At 44.3% G+C, this 23,174-nt stretch overlaps 1 protein-coding gene across 8 annotated transcripts in view; it reads right to left on the bottom strand.

The window, feature by feature from the left end:
• FAM168A (family with sequence similarity 168 member A) overlaps window positions 1-23,174 on the bottom strand; it is a 158,545-nt gene that overhangs the window by 6,760 nt on the left and 128,611 nt on the right. For 3 of the 8 annotated variants that reach the window (XM_006777948.2, XM_006777951.2, XM_006777952.2), the window contains exons 3-6: window positions 14,805-14,885; window positions 11,669-11,695; window positions 7,453-7,464; window positions 6,195-6,320 (exon numbers count right to left, since the gene is read on the bottom strand). In XM_006777948.2, the coding sequence (XP_006778011.2) occupies window positions 6,195-6,320; window positions 7,453-7,464; window positions 11,669-11,695; window positions 14,805-14,885 (246 nt within the window). The remainder of the gene's footprint in view (window positions 1-6,194; window positions 6,321-7,452; window positions 7,465-11,668; window positions 11,696-14,804; window positions 14,886-23,174) is intronic. The other 5 variants (XM_015557483.1, XM_015557484.1, XM_015557486.1 and 2 more) reach the window with 5 other exon arrangements.

Here is a 23,174-nt window from a genome sequence, read left to right as displayed (position 1 = left end):
CAGCCAGCATGGCTCAGTGGTTGAGCATCGACCTATGAGCCAGGAGGTCATGGTTCAATTCCCAGTCAGGGCATATGTCCAGTGTGGGCCATGCAAGAGGCAGCCGATCAATGATTCTCTCTCATCATTAATGTTTCTCTCTCTCCCTCTCCCTTCCTCCCTAGAATCAATAAAAAATAAAAGTAAAAATAAAAACCTCCATACAAAACACCATTCAAAGATCCTCACCTTTGGAGATGCTGAAAAACTTTTCTCTATAGAGCTGGTGTTTCCTCTCCCCCTGGGGCATGGGGCAGGGCCACCTCTGCCTGAAGGCCTGAAGTCAGGGGTCACAAAGGTTCACAGTAATTTGGAACCCAGGCCATGTGGGTAACTCAGCAGGGTAGACAAAAGCTGGGGGGAGGCTGAGAGATCAGACCCTAAGAAACTCACCATCATCCAACCAAACTGCTGCCCCTGGCTCTTTGGAGAAGAGACTCAGATTCTATGTTCACAGGACACACTTGAAACACGCATGACTCAGGAACGAGAATCACAAATGAATGACTGGACTGAACTCAAGGATCTACATGAGATCCTGGGGCTTAGAGAAGGCAGGTCTTTATAGGAACCTCTCCTTTCTGAGCTGAAGGGACAGTGCCACATCGTCACAAATCTCGCTCAGTCCACATCACAGCTCTGGCTTGGTGCCCCCAATCTCAGATGAGTTGGCAGGATCTGGGAGGTGCTGTTTAGTTGATACAATGGCACCATAAAATATGTCCTGTCCTCTTCCCGGAGTCATGTCATTTATCTTTCCCCCTGGAGATCCACAGTTTGTACCATGAGAAACCAATTTTGTGGTCAAATACACTTCGGAAATATGTAGCAAAGAAGATGGGGGGAAAGAATACATGAAAGAGAAGGGAGCATTGGTAAGAACTGGAAACTAACTAGAAGGGGTGGTGTGAGCCAACTGAGGGAGAAGTCTACAGCAGATTCCTCCAAGTTTCTAGATTGTGGAGCTAATCATGAAAGTGGTCACAGGAGAAGCAGATATGTGGGGAAAACAGGGAGTTTATAGTAGCTTTGCAGACTTCTAGAAGCCATCTCAGGGGTACTTCAGCTTGGAGACAGACATTATCTCCTATAAAACAAGGTAGCTGGGCACATCCCAAGAGTACACAAGGGACTGTGGTTCTGAGGGATCTTAATCATTATTTTGCAAAAAAAGGAAGAAAGCAGCAATGTAAAATAGAGATAAAAAGATTGGGTTTTTTCATTCCATGACCCTGAGAAGTTTTAAAATGACAAGATGAACTGTGAATCTCTAAAATAGGGATATGCAGGAGATTTTCCCAAATTTATTTTACCGCAGAATCTTTTATTCATACTATTACATTTAAATCAGGCAAACTGCAATTTTTGGTAATCATAGTCTGTTTTGGTAAATAAAGTTTACAGTAACACAGCCATGCCATTCATTTACGTAGACTATGGCTGCTTTCCTGCTACAGTGGTAGTTATAAAAGAGACCATATGGCCTGAAAAATCTAAAACATTATATTGCTGACTCATGATTTAAAAGTGTAAAACAAGGTATGGGGAGCCCTGCCAGAGTGGAGAGCACCTCTCTTCCACAGGAGGGCAAGACACCCCGAACCCTAAGATGCCTGTCTATGAAAGCTATCCAGCAGAGTAATGGTTGTTAGTCTAGAGCAGCGGTTCTCAACCTGCGGGTTGCGACCCCTTTGGGGGTCGAACGACCCTTTCACAGGGGTCATCTAAGACCATCGGAAAACACATATATAATTACATATTGTTTTTGTGATTAATCACTATGCTTTAATTATGTTCAATTTGTAACAATGAAAATACATCCTGCATATCACATATTTACATTATGATTCATAACAGTAGCAAAATTACAGTTATGAAGTAGCAACGAAAATAATTTTATGGTTGGGGGTCACCACAACATGAGGAACTATATTAAAGAGTCATGACATTAGGAAGGTTGAGAACCACTGGTCTAGAGCCAGAGAGACTGCCTGGGTCCAAATCCCAGCCCTGCTACTTAACAATTGTAGAATATATCAGTCTCCTCATCTGTAAAACAGGGTTGGGGGGGCGGGGGAGGGAGGAGGTGTAATAATAGAACCTACTTGTAGGGTTGCTGTGGTAAATACATTAATAAGTGCAAAGCCCTTAGAATAGTGCCCAATACATTAAAAGCACTTAATAAAGGTTAGCTATTCTTTTTCTCTCACTGTATAGAGAGATAGTGAGCTTCCTGTCCTGGAGGTATACAAGCAGAGACTGGTCTGAAAGACTACAGTAGATAGTAGTTAAACTAGGCTTCCTTGGCATGATCCAGGATTCTAAGATTCTAAAATTTTACAGTCTAAAATGCCATCATTTTATGAGTCTTTAAAGTTAAGCCAACAATACTGGTGACTCTCCTTGATGATCCCCAGGAAAGCCTGCACTTCCCCCTTTTCACCACAAGGACAACCACCTTACATAGTATTGAGATCATCCCTCGGAGGAAAGTCAAACGGCTCCAAGAGATTGCAATAGAATTTGATTTCCACATCTAAGAATAACCTTGTCTGAGAATGTTTCTCTTTTTCCATGTTATGAAATGAAGACACACACATACTCAGAATACAAATCAGTAGCCAAAACACCCTTGGCAGCCAAAATGCTGCTGCAGCAGAAGGCCTTGCCTGTTTGTCCAGACAGTCTGAGCAGGGAGAAGCAGAAGTGCAGAGCTAAAGGAGGCCTCAGATCATCAGACCAACACACACGTCTCAGATGAGAGACTGAACATATGCTGAGCGAGCCTGACTGCTCGCAAGGACTCAGGGCTCTGTCCTCTGACCACAGTGGCTCTCAAGGGTGCCGACTTTGTCAGAAGGCTACAGAAACTCCCCTGGACCCTGTCAGGGAGTCAGGTTAATTCTTTTCTCAAGACATAGCCTCATTTGGATTAGATAATATTAGAGGGGCCTTCCAAGAGCTGACATTCTAAGTCTCTGAGTATTTCAGTGACACTTTCATGAGGAAATCATTGCAGAGGACTTTCCACAACTGACTGGTGGTCCTGTTCATGCCTTGAGGATCACTGGATAATCCCCTGGGCTGTGGCCTCAGCTACCTTGAACATCACCACATTCAGGGTCATTGCTCTGTGCATCTAAGTAAAAGCTGCTACTGGGCTTGATGGAAAAAAAACAAAACAAAATAAAACACACACACACACACACACACACAACTAATGCATTTTGCTAAAATGAACACAGACTCAACTCACTCAAGGGTGGCCTGACTCTCCTTAAAGGAGTTCTACCTAAGTCTGAAGGTCAGAGAGTTAGGTCTTTCGAATGTTATGGCTTAAGGACATTATTGACTTGAATTCAATGCTCTCTGTTTCAGATGAAGAACCTGGAGCCCAGAGGGGCAGAGACATCCCGAAAACTGCACAGCAAATCAGTGCAGAGCTAGGCCCAGAGTTGAGGGTTTGCCATGCTCTGGGCAGAACTCCTCTCTGGAAGCCAATCTTGGGCATTTGGTATATTAACATTTGTGTCATCATTCCACTAAAGGCAATATTGTGAGAGTAAAAAGGAATCTGACACTAGAAGTCCAGCTTTGCCTTAAAAGAGGCTTATGACACCCTGTTCTTTCTCTCAGGTTCCTATCCATAATTTTAGGCTCCATCAAACAGGATAATAAAGAGAGTGTGTACACTAGCAAGTCCTCTTGTCAATCCTTTTGCACTGTCATAAATCTTATTCAGCTGTAGAGCCCCTACACCTTCAAAGGCATTGATCCTCATATCAAGGATGCGTCTTAGACTAACTGGTTTATTGACATTAGATTTATATGTCTGGACAAAGCTCTAGATCTGATTCTTGCCTTGACCCTCAAGTCTCCTTGGCAGATGAACAAGAGAGTGCTGAGTTAAGTAGGAGGGAGACCTAGTTACAAACAGGCTTAGCAAGTAACTAAATTTGTCAAAGTGCCCTGAATTTTCTGTGGCCTTAGAAGCCACAAAATCTGTGTGCTGGGAGGAACCCTGATGGGTGTGGTAGGACCAGTTAATCCCACCTCTATTTAAAAATTACACAGGTTCATACATTACTGGCTTAAAAGAGAGGGGACTATGATAAACTATGAGAGGGTAGTAGGATATAGCTACTGGACATTTCAATGGGACTGCAGGAAGATTTCAACATAGAAGGCAAGACCTTCTTATATTGAGACTTTCTCACTGTGGAAAGGGTTGTCTCTGAAGGGAATGAGTACCCCATACCTGGAGATGTGTGAGCAATGGCTAGTGGGCCAACTATTGGTCAGGGAAACTAGGGAGGAGGTCCCTGCTGCAGTAGAAGATATTGAGTATCAGGAGTCTAAACAGCTAGAGGGAACCTTAAAGATGACCTAGGCCAGCCCCCTCATTTTGCAGTTGGAAAACCAAGGTCCAAAATGTGGGAAGAATTATCCAAAGTTATACACAACCAAATCTAGAATCCAACTCTTTTGGTCTTCTACTTCAGGCTCTTTTTGCTGTACTACAGTAGGCATGTCTATAAGCATCTACATCCATACATGTAGATATGAGAGAGAATATATATGTATAAGCCACATATACATGGACATATATAATGCCACAGGTATCTGGAAAAATTTCCTACTGCTGCCATCACTCTCTTAAAGAGTACAATTCATCTCATGAAAATAAAGTAATAGTGCTCTGGCCGGGTGGCTCAGTTGGTTGGAGCGTTGTCCCATACACCAAAAGATTGAGGGTTCAATTCCCAGTCAGGACACATACCTGGGGTGCAGGTTCAATTCCGTCAGGGGTGTACGGGAGGCAACCAATTAATGTTTCCCTTCCCCCTCCCCCACTGTCCTCTCTCTCTCAAATCAATAAACATATCCCCGGGTGAAGATTAAAATAAAAACAAAAACAGTAGTAGCAACTTAACCATGGTGATACCTTTTTCTAGTTGTGCTGCTTACCAGTTGGATGGCAACAGGTATATTACCTGAGCCTCAGCTTTCAAACTGAGATAAAAATCCGCCCAAACAATACGATTACAGTGTAGATTAAATGAGAGGGTGATATGAAAGCATAGTTTCCAAAAGGTGACAGCTATGTTACATATGAACATCAGCTGATGTTGACATTTAGGAACAATGATAACTAAGAAGAAATGACACTGGGTATTTTAAAGAAAAAGAACATACCATGTATTCTTCTGACCCTCTCTACAGTCTTAATAGATGAATAAGCCACTGAATCACACTATGGGGCCTAGTCTGCAACATCCCACCCAGTTCTGCTCAGCCCCCTGCTAAACAACTTCAGACAGGCACTCACCACATCCCAGGCCAGCCATTCCTCTTTTGGACAGCTCCAACATTTCTACTTACAAGGAGTCAAAATGCCACTAACTTCTCACCTTGTATCCTCATTTTACACAGTGGAGCCATTTTGTGTTAAAAATCAGATGTGAAGGTAAAACCATCAGTCACCTCACTGAGCCTCAAGATGAGTGTGACCAATCTGACTGGCCAGAGGGTTTCTGTCCTTCCTGATGACTCCACGTCCATACTTTACTCCCACAGTGAAGCTTCCACAAGCATAGAATTTCTCAGGCAGAGGCAATCTGGCCCGAGGGATATTTAGCAATGTTTAGAGACATTTTTGATGGCTATAATGAGGGTTTGCTACTGGGATCCAATGGGGAGAGGTCAGGGGTGCAGCTAAGCACCCTACAATGCACAGGACAGCCCCTCAACAAGGGTGATCTGATCCAGATGCCCACAGCACCCGGTTGAGAACCCCTGTGCTAGCTTAGCTGGAGGAGCCCGCTCTGTCTAAAGGTCCACAGGCAGGTGTTCAGATGTCCCCTCTGTCCTTTCCCTTGAAACACAGAAACAGTCCTTCCCTCATCAAACTTGTTGGCCAGATGAGCACTTCCTTCTCCCTCCCTCACTGCTTTGTGTCTCCCCAGAGCTGGCTGCATGATCAAAGAGGATGACCTTTCCTATATGAGGAAGGCCAATTTTTTGTGTGGGTAAGAGAACCTCTTAAAATAGTGTCTTATAAATGTCACTTTTTAAAGTTCCCTTTCCTCTCTTCCTAAGAGACAAATCAGTCCCAACCAAGAGGAACAGGAAAGGAGGAGACAGGCTGTATTTACTGAAAGCCGCAGAGGATGCTTGGTAAGTTCGGTTCTCGGTCCCGGTGTCCACTGGGAGGTGGAAGGTGCCTTCAGTGCCACAGGAAGTCGAGTTCTGTGGCCAGGCCTGTTTCATCAGCAGAGTTGCTTAAGGGAAGACACAAGAATGGCATTAGGCAGAAATAAGAAGTGGGCACCACCAATCACAGACACAAAGTAAGGGTTTTGGGCTGGATGGTAACATATAACTCAAGGGGCCTGTTCAGACACACAGGACGGTCCAGCCTTTCTGGGCTGGGTGGTGGTTGAGAGGAGTGCTAAAGTGAGCTTCCAAATGATGTGAACCCCAGGAAATCTGAGCTTATATTAAATTAGGAGAGTCCAAATTTTCTACATACTACCAAAACCACGAAGACACCTGTGAATACTGTCTCCTACTGTGTGGCACTCTGGCCTAAGGCCCTGGTCTATTCCTAAGCCACTTCCTCATGAATGTGTAGCAACTCGGAGCCTTTGACGACTGTCTATTGGGACAGATCAACTGAGTACTCTTTGTTTAAGCCTGAAATCTCATCTGGAGGAGTATTTAATAAGTTGCTTTCAAAGAGAGAACCCTAAATGAATTACCATATGACATGAACCTTGCTGGACTGCCATCTCTTCTAAAGGGATTGAGCTTTGGCAGCTTAGAGGGTCCATGTTGGCACTCCCTGCTAATTCCTCCTATATACCCAGCCATGGCCAGACAGACAAATGGCTTGTACACCCATTATACCTCATGTTGAGGTGCTACTGGTGCCTCCCTCACTTTGAGATATCTTCTCGTGAATTAGAGATGATCTTTTGGGCCACTAAGAAAGTAAATGCTGCCCGCTGGTGTGGCTCAGTGGTTGAACGTCAACCTATGAACCAGGAGGTTGAAATTCTATTCCCGGTCAGGGCACATGCCTGGGTTGTGGGCTCCATCCCCAGTAGGAGGCATGCAGGAGGCAGCTGATCGATGATTCTCTCTCGTTCTTGATGTTTCTATCTCTCTCTCTCTCCCCATCTCCCGTCCTCTCTGAAATCAATATTTAAAAAAAAAGAAAGAAAGAAAAAAGAAACGTAAATGTCAAACCTGAGTAGGTGTGAAATAGAGATGAGGCCCAGTTTGAAAGAAATTTACAGAGACTTCCCAGGCTGACTCAAATCTCAGCTTGAAAAATGTGAAGGATGATGCTTCATATGTTCTAGAAGTGGGAATAACTTAAAAAAAAAACACACACACACAAAAACTTACCTTCATGGTATCCTGTGGGGAAGGAGAGAGGAAATAGGGTTTCAAAGGGGGGAAATGCCTAACATTTTAGATATTTCCCTTGATATACTTTCAAATACTAGAGGAGAAACATTCTTGACACAAATTGCTACTTAGAGTAAAAATAATTATTTTAACAGTATCTCTTCTATTCAAATAAGGTCTTGGGAGTTATGTATATGGGTGTTTTAAAGAATATTAGAAGGAGGTGGGGCTGCACTGGCAACAGTCCGATATACTTGAAACATTTTAATAAGGGACTAAGGTAAGACAGGATGTTATGAGAAGACAGTGTGCCTGTACACTTCTAGTTCCACCAGGATAAGAAGAGCCCACCTCCAGAGAGGTCCCATAACCCTCTGCCTGTCTGAGTAACTGGTAACGCCTCAGTTCCTTTGGTCATGAGATACTGGGCCCAGAGAAGGAAGTCAAGGACTGCTGTTTTTGCTGATCCAAGGCTATAAATCTAGCTGTTGTGGGCTGACCTTGAGCTTGCATTAATGGCCCGCAATATATACAGTAGATGCTGAGAAATGAGAAGAAAATCATGGGCAGGGAGGTGACACTAAAAGGAGAATTCTGGCCGAAGAAATGGAGACTCAGCAGAATCCCATGCAGAGTCCTGGGCCTTTGCTGGACATCAAGACATGGCTTTGCAGACAATGTAGGATGAGGGCAGTCAGTTTTAAATAATTCTCTTGGGTTTCTTTTTCTGGGATAGGGGTGAGTGGGGATTGAGGATTAATAAAGGATCCAATTAGTGCTGAAAATCTTATCAAGATGTCTCTAAATTTAGAACCTGCCACTCCATGTGGCTGGATAGCTCTGCCCACCCAAAACACCTCCCTAAAAAGAAAAATCCATGCCCTCAAGACCTCACAGGGACTCTCAGGAGGCCTGAATTTGGCTGCAGAGAATTTGGAGATCCAGTTCTGGTCCAGCTGTTTCCCCGAGTGGTGAATACTATACCATAATTTTCATCATAAGCCAAAAGCCTGACATTAGCCTGAAGGACTGTGTGACAAAGTAAATAAATCAAAATTAACCAAAGAGTGACTGAGGCCTACTGCACTCAGCACTGAGGGGAGCGCCACGGTGGACAGGAACACACGTGGGTCATGGTCACTGCACACAGGTATTTATGGTCTAGCGGGGGATGCAACACAGCCACACGCCAACCAGAGAGTGAACAAGACAGCATTACACACAGTAAAATAATGTTTCAGATTAATCAGGAAAGAAGCAAGTGCGACTGTGCCTTTGATTATGTCTTTCCCAAGTGATCAAGTGAACCAAACTATACATGTTCCTGAAGAAGTGAATATCTTCTTCTGGTTTCATTATAAAGAAAACAAATACATTTCTTTATATTTTTAAATACTTAATAATTTAAATAACTGGATAAATAGAAAGACTAAAACCAAAAAAGAATGTCAGCTGTCAACTTGGCTTCCTCATTCGTTGTGCCATACGATCTTCCTCCTCCATGTACAAAGTGACCATTCTGTTGGTGAGTGGTTCAGAGCTCAGTTGTGGGATGAAGACAACCCAACTGAGCCTTTCAGAGGCATGGTAACAGAGGAGGTTGCTTTGACAGGCACGTTTGCTCCTGGATGCCATGGAAGGTACCAACTCCTAGAAAGGTTTCTATATTTAGAACCGGGTGGTAGTTAAATATAAGTGTATACATATGTCAAATATTACTGAGCTGTATATTTGAGACTCGTGGACTGTATATACTATAGTATATGTATTATTCCTCAATTTAAAAAGGAGAGAGCAAGAGTAAGAGAATGATAGAGAGAGAGAGAAAGAAAGAGAGAGAGAGAGAGAGAGAGAGAGAGAGAGAGAGAGAGAGAGAGAACCCTTGGCGGTGAAGGGCCATGGCCCAGTCACAGCATGCTGCCCACATCCACGTGCTGGGTTGTTCACTTCCCTGGATACGGGGCCCTCGTGCCCTCTGACACTTGAACAGTCTGCTAAGCACACTCACAAGGAGGAGAGGCAGCAAGGGACCATCATCCTGAACAATGTAGTAAGTCAGGAAATCTGAATTTTAGCCTGGGCTGTGCCACTTATGAACTGTGAGACCTTGGGCAAGTCACAACCTTTCTAAACTTCCATTTTGTTGTCTTCTAAAATGGCAATAATAATCATTCCCTGATTACTTTCATAGTATTGATGTGAGGATCAAAAATAAAGTGTCATAGTCCTGGCCGGCGTGGCTCAGTGGGTCATCTTGTGCACTGAAAGGTTGTCAGTTCCATTCCTGTTAGGGTACATGCCTGGGAGGCAGCCAATTTATGTTTCTCTCTCCCTCTCCCTCCCCCTTTCTCTATAAATCATTTTTTTAAATATTAAAAAAATATAAAGTATCACCCAGTCTTACAGTTTCTAATCCTGATATCCGTTTACTCTTCTATCCCACAGAGCTCTAATTTAAGCTCTCATCATCTTTCACCTGAACTTCTGCAATTTCTTCCTCACTGTTGTTTTTAAACCTGCCAACTGTAATCTCCAAGCTGTACCCAGAGTGCTATTTCTAAGACCTAAACCTAATCACAAACCCTTTTTAAAAAACATTCCACAGTTGTCCACTGCCTACAGTCCTATGATCTCTCTAGACTCTCTCTTGTTCTCATTCTCTAACCCTGTACCGCCACACAAACTCGTTTGTCATTCCCAGAATGTGCCAAGGAGCATCACATTTCTGTATTTTTGCTGACAATGGTCACCCTTCCTTGGCCCAGACTTTCCCTAAGTGCTAACAAGTAAACATTTATTAATTCATTAATTATGAGCTAAAGACTCATCCATCTGTATTATGAGTCTTTTCTTTTCCCCACTCATTGACCACAGCCCCCTCATAGATCCCATATGGTCCACTATTTTCCAGTCACTGTAATTCTTAGAAGCTGCCTTCTCTGTCTCTCCTACTAAACTGGGAGCTCCTTGAGAACAGGGCCCCTGTCTTACTGGTCTTTGTAGGTTCAAAGGACCAGCTTAGGGCCTGGACTAGAACTGTGGATGCTATAACTGGAGGCATGAGGGAGCATGAGAGCTTCTCCCACTTTTTATTGAGTCCTCTGTCCAAGTTCATACATCCTGAGGCAAACAAGTGACTCCCCATAAAGGATAGGAGAAACAAGTCTGTAACTAGTAAAACTGAAATAATAAAATTTTAAGAGGACCGGTTGTTAGCATTTAAATGGACCTTACATGTCATCTGGAATAAAACACATTATCTATAGCCTGAAGACTTTAGCAAATTGCCCAAGATCACACAGCACACAACAGTGGCAAAGAGAAATTTTCACAGCTCATCTTCTGAAAGATGGGCCACACACAAATTCAATATTCATCACCCAAATCATTTAAGGGTATAAGTTGAGAAAGTGTGCAGAGATTTTACAAAAACACTGTCCTGAGCAGCCCAGGTGAGGGTGGTGAAAGTGGCAAGTCCCTCCCATGGTCCCTTCCTGTCTATGACAAAAAGGACCTAGTCAAGTTACACTGCTGGGACCCTCACAGGTGCCCATAAGTTCCTGTGGTGCCTGGGGCCTGGAGTCCACACTGCCCAGAGAACCCAGCTCTGGTCCCTCGCTCATTTTGGCACACTTGACCCTCACCTCTCTCCATTCAGGAAAATGCCCTGAAAAAGATCCAGAGCTCAAGATCTGGGCGAAGGAAACAGATTTTATCTCAAGTCAACCAGGTCTTCAAACATGTCAGACTGCCAATGGAGATGAAGAATCTGATCTGGGGGCTGACTGGTTTTGTTTTGCTTTTGATTCTTATAGGCATAATCCAGGTACTCCTCCAAGAGGCTGCCTCAAGGCCAACAGAGGAGCCATAGCAGCCCAAAAATTTTGTTTCACTTGTTTGAACTTAGCAGCCAGTTACGGTAAAGGTTTCTGACCTGGGTCAGATGGGACTCCGGAGGTGAGGAAGGGGAGAGTCGCCTTTTAGTGCCATGATCCTTCACTGCTGCCCTAGGGGACGGTTCATGTGTGTCTCCAACCCATGATTTTGCACCATCATACATGTTCCTGCATGCTTTAGGAACTGCTGCTGAGCCACCTGGGGGAGCCCAAGCCTAGGGGATGGGTTTGGGGAGGGCAGGAGAGGGGGTCTACTGTTGTTACGAGATAACACATTCATAGGCCATAATACATATGAGGAAAAATAGCTCTCCTACCATAAGCTGAATGCAGGAACTGAAACTCTGTTGGATAGAAATGTTAGTTGAAATTACCACTAAGAATCTGTGCAAAGTAGTATATATTGCAGTTACAAAAACAGACTTTGTTTCAAGTTAGCAGTTTACCCCAAGCTACACAAGAAACAGAGAGTGCAGAGGGTGCGAAGTGCCTCCACCCTGGAGAGGAGTGACAGACTTGCCATCCAGAAAAGCCCACTGAGGGGCACCTCCTTGAATGTGATGGCATCTTCCAGCAGCTGACCCAGAAGCGGCCTGGATGTGAACAAGGCAGGGTCCCACTCTTTGCCTGTCCATGCTGAGAGTACATTTCAATTCCCCCAAGTACTGCAGAGGGACTTCACCTATGACGGAGATTATGTGCTAGAGGACATGAAGGTTCAGGGACAAAATCATCATTTTGGCCTCTGAAGAGCTCTCTGTAAAGCCTAAGAGAGCTACAGCCAATGCAAAGGCATTCCCCTCCCTGAGGCTTCCGGGGAAATGTGGTGCAGGAGGAGGAGCACAGGCTATGGGCTCAAACAGATTGGGTTTGAATCCTAGCTCCACTGCTTTTTAGCTGAGCAGCTTTGGACAAGTTATTTAACTCCCTGAGCAAAACTGGAAATAAGAAGCGCTACCTTATAAGACTAAGGTAAAAATGAAAGCTTGTGACATGCCTTGCACAGTGTCTGGAAGATGACAGGTGTTCAGTAAACACAAATCCTTTCCCCAGGATCATCACATGTCAAATGGGAAAAATACACTTGCACTTTACAAGGCTGCTATGAAATTGAATGAAACAATCAATGAAAATGACTTATAAACAGATTTCTTGTGAGATAGTATTTCATCCTTATCTATAACCGTTATCCTACTTATCCTTTCCTTTCACTTTCAAGTCAGATTTCCATTAATATGACAATACAACACATCCTTTGGCCTCCAGATTCCGAAAACAAGTGTCAGTTGGCTCCTGCCTCTTGGGGGCGGGGGGGGCGGGCGGGGGAGAGCTCTTCAATAAGATCCCCGGAGTCATTAAGAGCTTGGGGGGAAAGCTCCAAGTACCTACACTGCCTTCAGACCACTGAAATGTTGCCCTGCATCCTGGACAGGTGACATATGAGGGTCCTCAGAGCTGCGAAAAATAGCTCTCTCTAAAGCAACTTTTTTGTCTCCTTGAAGAAGCTGAGAGAAATTTAAGCCTGAGAGCCTGGCTCCTTTGCAGGTTTCTATCCCACAGGCAACTCTCAGCATCACCATGGCTGGATCTGGCAGGAAGCTGAAAGTAACCCACACTGTCCTCTCTGTCCTTGAGCCAGTCAGTTCCCCTGCAGCAGGAGCTCCCCCACTGCAGTCAGCGGGCCTGGGGAGTGCAGACGCTAGCCTCCTGAATATGAAACAGACCAGGCAACCAGGATGCTATAACCCTGGTCTCCCCAGTTTGGGGCTTTCTGACACCATGAGCTAATCCCACCCTCTCTAATGGATTTTGTAGGTTTCTGAGAAAATGGTTTGGGTTGGTTTAGTCACAGTTTAGAAATACGTTGAATTTTCAAAATTGGGGAAAATCAAGTTTGATGAGGGGTGATACTTTGCTTTAGAATTAAAGTTTAATTGGTACTTTATATGTGCCAAGAGCTTTCCAATGTCTACTCCCTCCACCCCACCCCGAGTCTTAGCTCCCTCCATCTGCTTTCCCTTCCCTCTCTGGTCTGGCTGCTCTAGTCTAACCCTCAATTTTCTCTGGCCAGGTCCAAGTGTAATGTTGTGGTTAAGAGCACATGCAGGTGTGGTGGCAGGACGCCTGGGCTTGGATCTTGGGCTGGTTCCCTGACTTCTAAAGTTTCAGTTTTCCCAGTTGGAAAAATGGGAATAACAACAGTACTAACCTCAAGGGTTTATTGTGATATTAACCAAGTTAATATCCATAAGGAGCTCAAAATAGTCCCTGGAGCATAGGAACCATTCAACAAATACTAGTTATTTATTCCCCATCCTCTACTTTCTTGCCAAACTAATCCTAAAACAGTTCCACAATCTCTCACCAGAAGTTCTGAACATCATGAGAAAATACCCCAGGTCTGGGGAACAGAGTCTGGACAAATTCACGGCCTCCACCCTCAGCTGGGCCTCCAATGTTACACCCCTACTTCTTCAAGTCGCCATTGCTAGGCCCTGTGTGAAGCCTCTCCCACACTTTTCATCTCAGGCAGACTGTTGTTCCCTTCTCTGCTTTTCTCCTCTTATTTGTAGCCCTTCTACAATACTCACACGCTGCACAGCCAGGAATTTGTTTATATGCCAGCTCCCCAATGGACGGTAAGCCACTGAGCCGAAGATGGCATCCTTTCTTTTTTTCTATCCCAGTGTGGAAGACAATCAACAAATAAATTCTTGCTGAGTAAATGAAGAGGAACTTACATTAAACCATCTATAACCCTGAAGTAAGTAGCACATTTCTCAGATGTCAGGTAACTTGTCCAAGGCCTCACAACTAGTGAGTTGAGTAATCAGGATTCAAACCCAGGACTAACTGCAGAGCCCACCCTCTTTCTCCTGCCCCTCGAGTGTTAAAGCACCAGCCAAGAATCCAAGGAGTGTTGGATCTTTATGATTTTTGAAAAACATGTTATTTGATGCTACTTGAAAACCAGCTCTTTATCCCCTGGTGGCAAGTCTCTCACTCTCTTCCAAATCCACACACACTCAGAACGTGTGTGCGTGTGTGTGTGTGTGTGTGTGTGTGTGTGTGTGTGTGTGTGTGTGTGAGAGAGAGAGCGAGAGAGAGAGAGTTTCTAATGACACCTTCAGAGGCAACTGAGCAAAGAATGGAATTGGACGTTGTTTGGGAGAGCAGACAAGGTTCTGTGAGGAGGATGCATGTCTCAGATATTCCAACAGAGGAGAAATGGGTCAATCTTAAGCCCCAAGTAGAATGGAGGAGATTCTACTCCTGCCCCCACCCTAAGGCTGAACTGCCCAGTTCCCAGAGGGAACTCCCAGGAGAATCATACTTATACAGGCTGAGCCCAGAGTAATTAAGAACAGGAAAAAGCCAGCAGGCGGGTATGTTTTTCTCAATAGATCCCACCTCCTATCCCACTCACCACTATTATCTCTACTTTCTGCTTACCTGGAGCGTAACTGGGGCTATTGGTGGGGTACAGGCTGGGGTTGTAGGCAGGGGCTGCTGCTGGGTAGGCTGTGGGGTAACCTACAAAGAGACAAGAAAAGCTCCATTTAGTTGGGCAAGAAGCAAAGCATATTTCTGAGGAAACAGAATCCAGGCCAACCTTCAGCCTCTTCACAGGCCATTTCAGACAGTACATGTGATTAGCTTTTACCCTCTCTAGAGAAAAGCCATCACACCACAATCCCATCATATGCAGATTTTCCTGTCCATTAAAAAACACACACAACAGTGTAAGAAATATATGTCTATATGCTCACTGTAAAAATGTTGGAACAATATAGAAATGTATATGATAAGAAGTTTAAGTTTTCTGTTGTATTCTGGCTACAATATTCTTCTCCCTAGAGGTAATCACAGTTTGGCATCTATCCTTCCAGACAGTTTTCTATTTTTATATACATATATTTAGTGGTATGCAGGTAAGTACTTAACTGGTTCGAGGGGACTGAGGTGAAGCTCTATTTTGTAGCATTTGTGAAGTTGCATAATAAAAATACTCCCACCTTGGCCAATTTCAAGCTACCAACATCACTGAACGAGTAGCTGGGAAGAGTTGCTCACAATTGGCTCTAGGGAACCTGCATACATCAGATGCAGCCCAACACTGTATATTTTATATCTGGTATAGGTGTTTTTTGGGGGGGGAGGGGTTAATCATTTTTATTGTGGTAAAATATATGTAACAAAATTTGTGATTTTAGCCATTTTGAGTGTATAATTCAGTGGTATTAATTATATTCACAATGTTGTGCAACTATCCCCATTATGTGTTTCTAAAACTTTTTAATCAACCCCAAATAGAAACTCTGCACCCATGAAGCAATAACTTGCCATTCCCTCTCCCTGTAGCCCCTTGTTAACCTCTACTTTCTGTCTCTATAAACAAAATCAAACGCCACTTGTCCTTTTGTGTCTGGCTTCTTTCACTTAGCACAATGTTTTTCAAACTTTATTCATGTTGCAGCATGGATCAGAACTTCATTCCTTGTTATGGCTGAGTAATATTCCACTCTATGTATGGGCCACATTTTATTTATCCATTCATCTGTTGATGAACATGTGAGTTTTTTTCCTGCCCTTTGGCTATTGTGGACAATGCTGCTATGAACATTGGAATACAAGTCCTTGTTTGAGTCCTGTTTTCAATTCTTTTGGGTATATGCCGAGGAGCAGAATTGCTGGGCCATATGGCGATTATGCTTAGCTTTTTGAAGGAACCATCAAATTGTTTTTCACAGTGGCTGCACGATTTTACATTCCTGCAAGCAATGCATGAAGTTTCCAATTTCTCCACATCCTCATCAACACTAGTTACTTTTGATTACAGACATCCTAGTAGGTATAAAGTGGTGTTCCAATGTGGTTTTTATTTGTATTTCTCTAATGCTTAATAATGTTGAGCATTTTTCCACATGCTTATTGGCATTTGTATATCTCCTTTGGAGAAGTATCTATTCAAAACATTTGCCAATTTTTAAATTTTGATTATTTTGTTACTGAATTTATATATTCTGGATAGTAAATCCTTATCAGATATATAATTTGCAAATATTTTCTCCCATTCAGTGGGTTATCTTTTCACTTTCTTGATCATGCCTTTGATGCAAAATTTTTAAAATTTTGATGAAGTACAATATACCATTTTTTCTTTTGTGCTCATGCTTTTGGTATTATATCTAAGAATCCATCACCAAATCCAAGGTCATGGAGATTTAGCCTTATGTTTTCTTCAAAGAGTTTTATGGTTTGGGCTTTAGTATTTAAACTAAAGGCCCGGTGCAAAAAATCTGTGCACTCGGGGGAGGGGGGGTCCCCTCAGCCCAGCCTGTGCCCTCTCGCAGTCTGGGATCCCTCGAGGGATGTCTACCTGCTGGCTTAGGCCCGCTCCCCAGGGGGATCGGGCCTAAGCTGGCAGTCAGACATCCCTCTGGCAGCCCAGGAGCCCTCAGGGGATGTCCACTTGCCAGCGGGGACCAGGCCTAAGCTGCAGTCGGACATCCTTAGCGCTGCTGAGGAGGCGGGAGAGGCTCCCGCCACCATCGCTGTGCTGGCAGCTGTCAGCCTGGCTTGTGGCTGAGCAGAGCTCCCCGTGTGGGAGCGCACTGACCACCAGGGGGCAGCTCCTGCATTGAGTGTCTGCCCCCTGGTGATCAGTGTGTCATAGTGACCAGTCATTCCCAGTCATTCTGCTGTTAGGGTCAATTTGCATATTACCCTTTTATTATATGCCTGGTGCATGGGTGGGGGCTGGCTGGTTTGCCCTGAAGGGTATCCCGGATCAAGGTGGGGGTCCCACTGGGGTGCCTGGCCAGCCTGGGTGAGTGGCTGATGGCTGTTTGCAGGCTGGCCACAGCCCCTTCAGGATGGGGGTCCCTGCTGGGGTGCCTGACCAGTCTGGGTGAGGGGCTGATGACTGTTTGCAGGCTGGCCCCAGCCCCTTCAGGGTGGGGGTCCTCTGGGGTGCCTGGCCAGCCTGGGTGAGGGGCTGATGGCTGTTTGCAGGCTGGCCACGGCCCCCAGCCACCCAAGCTTCCAGTGGAGGCTGGCTGGAAGCAGGTATCTGGGATTTATTTGTCTTCTATAATTGAAACTTTGTTGCCTTTAGTGGAGGCCACAGCCAGCCAGGGCAGGCAGGAAGCTTGGCTTCCTCCATCGCCAGGGCAACCAAACCTCCTGCTTGCTCTAGCTCCATGGCTGCCAGCTGCCATCTTGGTTCAGTTAATTTGCATACAGTGGCTCTGACTGGCTGGTGGGTATGGCTTGGGGTACAGGCAAGGTACGGTCAATTTGCATGTTTCTCTTTTATTAGATTAGATCATTGATCCATTTTTTGTATTAAGTGTGAAGTAGGGATATTAATTTTATATTCTGCCTTCCAACACTTTTACATTATAAATATACTAGAGGCCTGGTGCACAAAAATTTGTACACGGCGGGTGGGGGAGGGGTGTCCCTCAGCCCCACTTGTGCCCTCTCAGAGTCTGGGACCCCTCGGGAGATAACGACCTGCTGGCTTAGGCCTGCTCCCGGGTGGCAGAGGGCAAGCCCAATCCATGTCACCCACAGAGCAGGGCCGATCAGGGGGTTGGGGCACTCCGCCCCGTCACACACAGGGCAGGGCCCATTGGAGGGATTGGGGCGCCGCATCCTGTCACACACAGAGCAGGGCTGATCAGGGGGTTGGGAAGCTCCCCCGTATCGGCACAAAGCAAGGCTGGTCAGGGGGTTGGGGCGCCTTCCCCTGTCACCAACAGAGCAGGGCGGATAGGGAGGTTGCGGCCCCGCCCCCTGTCACACACAGAGCCGCAGGGCGATTGGGGGTTTGGGCGCTGCCCCGTCTTGCTGCTCCAGGGGCCAGGAGGCCTCGCGGCTCCGCTTGACACAGGGGCAGTGAGGCCTCGCTGCTCCACTGATCCAGGTGCTGGGAGGCTCCGCTGACCCTGGTGCCAGGAGGCCTCGCGGCTCCGCTGATCCCAGTGCCGGGAGGCCTCGCGGCTCCGCTGATCCTGGGTTCAGGAGGCCTCGCGGCTCTATATAATTTTTTTTTTTTTATTCTGGGATTTATTTACCTTCTATGGCTGTCACTGGAACTGAGAGCCAGCTTTAGCTCTGAGGCTCGGCTCCAGCTCTGAGACCTCGGCTGCTGATCTGGGTTTGTTTGGCTTCTATAACTGAAACACTGTTTCTGCTCCAGCTCTGAGGCCGGCAGGCTGAAAGCAGGTTTCTGGGGATTGTTTAGCTTCTATAATTGCAACAATGTTTCTTAGAGTTGCAGCTCAGAGGCTGGCAGCAGCAGGCGAGGAACCTTGGCTTCCTCCTTCACTGGAGCAAGCAAGCCTCCTGTTCACTTCAGCTGCCTGGCTGCTGGCCGCCACCTTGGTTGGCAGTTAATTTGCATATCTCACTGATTAGCAATGGGAAGGGTAGCGAAGTTACAGTTAATTACCATGTTTCTCTATTATTAGATAGGATTCCCATGTAATTACACATTCTTCAAAAACATTTTAATATCTTTATAATATCTTATTATGTAGCTATAGCAATGGAATTAACCATTAACTATTTTTCGATGTTTAGGTTGTTTGCGACATTTCTTTATTATACATAAGCTATGAGAACCTAAATAAATCTTTAGCTGCACCTCTAATTATTTATTTAGGAACCAGTTCTAGAAATGAGATTTCTAGGTCAAAAGACAGCTATTTTTTTTTTAAAGACAGCTATTTTTAAAGCTCATCCATTCAACAAATATCTGAGTCTCTATTCTATGCCAGACACTATGATCCCTGCCCTCATGGAGCTTAGATTCTAAGAGGGTGTGAGAGGCAGTGGATAAAATATAAACAAACACAGTCTTAAGCACTATGAAAAAGAAAAAGGGCAGGATAAAGAGCATCAGAAGCGCAACGGTGCTAAGGGTGGGCATTGCAATATTAAATAGGGTAACCAGCATAAGACACATTGAGAAGGTAAGATTTCCATGAAAACTTGAAGGAAATAGAGTTAACCAAGCAGATGGCTGAAAAGAGAGCATTGCAAAGGAAATAGTGCAAAGGCCCTCAGTTCTGAGCATAGAGGAACAGCAAGGAGGCCAGTGTGGCTGAGTGGAATAAGCGAGGGGGACAATGGTAGTAGTAAAAGAGTAGATAAAGTAGTAGAAGTTAGTTCACAGTTATGTAGGGCCCTATAAGCTGTAAGAACTTCAATTTTTACTCTGAGTGAAATGAGAAGTCATCATGAGATACTGAGAAGAATTACAACATGATCTGGCTTATGTTTGAAAAGGGTCGTTTTGACTGCTGTGTTGAAAAGAGACTATAAGAGGGGAAGCATAGAAGCCATTGTAAACATCTGTCATCAACAGAAGATGGGGCTCAGATCAGGGCTAGAGCAGAGAAGGTGATCAGAAGTGACATGCTAACAGTCTTCACATACTTTGTCACACTGCTTTCTAGAAAGACTATCAATCTACACTTGCACTAGCAATGTGTAAGTGCCTGTCTCACTGCTCTCTGTAGTTTTTAAATGTCATTAGTATTTTGACTGACCATGAAACGTTGATCTTAAAAGTCAAAGATTAAATCCCTAAATCCTTGAAAGCTTCTTTGGGATTTGTAAATATTGAGCTTTAATAGTATATCTTTGTTAATATACAAAGATATTATTAAAATCCTTTCCAGTTCCAAAGAAAATTAATCTCTCTTCCCCAGATCCCATTCATTTTCTGATTTCAGAACTGAGGTAGCCAACTTGTTGTCACTTAATTAGCAATGTGGAGGTCTGCCACTTCTCTAGAAGGAAGTCAGGGATTTAGGCTCTAGCTGGTTTGGCTCAGTGGATAGAGCGTCGGCCTGCAGACTGAAGGGTTCCAGGTTCGATTTGGTCAAGGGCATGTACCTCAGTTGCAGGCCCTGGTTGGGACCACGTGGGAGGCAATTAATTGATGTGTGTTTCTCACATTGATGTTTCTCTCTCTCTGTCTCTCCTCCTCCCTTCCACTCTTTCTAAAAATCAATGTGAAAATATCCTCTGATGAGTATTAGGGAAAAAAAAATGTCAGGGATTTTATCTGGGAACCAAAGTGATCCAGTCTCATGCTTGGACTCTATTCGGGTTCATGTGAGAGATTGTGACTTTCCCTTTATGAGCAATTATAGGATCCTCCATCAAGTCTTCCAAGTGGGATTTTATTTCACTCACTTAAATTTGGCAGATATCATAGAACAGAAACAGTAGGAGCTTTAGCCCAACCCTCTTCATTTTATAGGTGAGATCCTCAGGCCAGGGTAAAGGAATGGACTTAGGGTCACAGACTGCTGAGGTTAGAAGTACCTTAAAGGCCATTTGGTTCACCTTCACATATGGACTAGAGCCTCCTCTACACAACACACTCATGGGATCATTCATTGAGCCTTTACATCTCTATTGAGAGTGAACGCCTTCCTTTCCTAAGACTCACCCTCCATTAGACTGCTCTGAATGAAAGTGACTTCTCATACTGCACAAACTCTACCTATAGCTTCTATTCTTTAGAAGAGAACACATTTGAAGACACTTGCATCCCCAATTACAGAAATTATTACACTGTACTTCAGTGGTTTGTTTATATTTCCTATCTTGCCCCCCTCCTTAAACTGTAAGCTCCTTGAAGGCACAGCTAAGTCTCATTTTTCTGTACACAATGGCTCTTGGTCAGTTCCTCCTTCCCACTTCCTGCCGGTCAACACACTACCCCCAGCCTGGATCAGCAAGGATCTCAACTCAAATGCAGGCTGGGCAATAGTCTTGTGTGGCCAATAGAGAATATCCCTTCCCTACCACCAACTTCCTCTGTCTAGCAAGGGCATCACAGGTAAGCTGGGCTTCCTCCCCACAACTTTGTTTTGTTTCAAATTTTTTGTTTCCTTGTCCCCAACTGATATTGCTCATCTTGCTGCTTCTGTTGACGATGATGCCGCATCTCTAGTGCCTTGCACAGATAAGGTAGAGAATAGGTACTCAATAAAGAGATTACCAGGGAGGTTGTATTCTGGAGCCATGAGAGGTTCAAAACAAAAGAAACAAATCGACAGGGTCCCTGGCCTTGAGAGGTCACTAACAAATGAAGGAGAAAGATAAGCAAACAGTCAGAATGCACTGTGCCAGGCACCTCTTTATCTGACTTAATCTTTATCCTAACTCTATGAAATACTTAGTTCCACTTTAGAGATGAGGGTATTGAATCTTAGGCTTATCTTATACAACTAGCAGAGTGGAGATAGAACCCAGGCCTGATGAGTGAGAGATCAAGTCCATTCCTACCAACTTCCCTGCCTCTCCTCAAAACATGAGTCTCCTCAGCATAAGCCTCTGGATTTGGCTGCTGTTTTCTTTGCTAAGATTCTTTTATTTCAGCTTTGAAACCTGGAAAATATAAAATTACTCTAGAGAATCAATCTGGTCAAAGATGGTTCAGTTAAAAAAAAAAAAGGCTATTCTGTTCCCACTATCTTAATATAGGTTATGCTTGTGTTACTGAAAAGCATCACACAGGCATTGAATTACAGAGTTAGAAGCGGTACTAGAGGTGACTGAGTCCAATTTGCCACTCAGTACAGAAATACCCTTTGTAATGGCCCACATGGCTGGCCACATGGTCTCTGCCAGCACACCCTTCTAATGGTGGTGTGCCCTAGCCTCTCCAGGCAGTCAAAGCTCTTGCTGGAGAGCTCTGGAGTTTAAGAAATTCTTCAGTCTGAGCTAAAAACCTACCTTATAAGGAATCTGACCCTGAACACCTTTGCAACCACTGGCCTTAGATCTACCCTCACAGAACACATCTCCCTATGCTCCAGGACAACCCTCCAGAGATATGAAGACCAGTTATTCCTCCTGAATTTTCTCTTGCACAAATTTAACAGACCCAATTCCTTCAACTGTTCCCCATTCTGACCGCCCACCTTTGTCAGACTTCCATTAAAACAATGCCATTTTCCCCTGCCCTGTTCATTCTCCTAGAGATGTGTTTTCCCCGATTTTAAAAAAATTGAACTGACATAAAACTCTGGTGATAGGTGATCAGTGAAGGCCTAACGTGACTGTGACTTAATCCAGATCTCATCATCATCCATCAGCACAGTCTGCATCTTCTGTGCCACGCATGGTGCTAGGTTATTTACATAGAATCTTGTGGTCTAATGGAGGGAATAATATGTTATTTATATTATCCTTTAAGCAACATATATAATACATCATCAAATAATGTTTAGATGTTAGTAGAATGCTGAGGAGGGAGTGAAGAACAGGTCTGGGAGAGTTGGAAATGAAGGACTTCTCAGAAGAACCAACATTTTATTCTATTTTAAAAATATCTTTATTGATTTCAGAGAGAAGAGAGGGAAAGATTTGATGTAATTATAAATAGTATTGCTTTCTTTTCTTAAATGTTACCTTTAATGTTTTTATATATATATATAAAATTGATTTAAGTGAGGAAGGGAGAGGGAGAGATAGAAACATCAATGATGAGAAAGAATTATTGATTGGCTGCCCCTTGCATGTCCCCTAATGGGGATCAAGCCCGCAACCCAGGCATGTGCCCTTGACCAGAATTGAATCTGGGACCCTTCAGTCCGCAGACTGACGCTCTATCCACTGAGCCAAACCGGCTAGGGCAGAACAAACATTTTAGTTGGCCTTGAAATGAGTGACAGGAGTTTGTCAGAAGTTTGTGAGGGTGGGGACAAAGAAATACTAGTATATATTTGTTTCATGCATGAAGACATGAAAATGTATGCCATATTAGGGAAATGGCAAATACTTCAGTATGTT

The sequence above is a fragment of the Myotis davidii genome, unplaced genomic scaffold (genome assembly GCF_000327345.1).
Source record: "Myotis davidii unplaced genomic scaffold, ASM32734v1 scaffold169, whole genome shotgun sequence".
Taxonomy (NCBI): domain Eukaryota; kingdom Metazoa; phylum Chordata; class Mammalia; order Chiroptera; family Vespertilionidae; genus Myotis; species Myotis davidii.
This window is presented reverse-complemented; position numbering and strand designations above follow the sequence as displayed.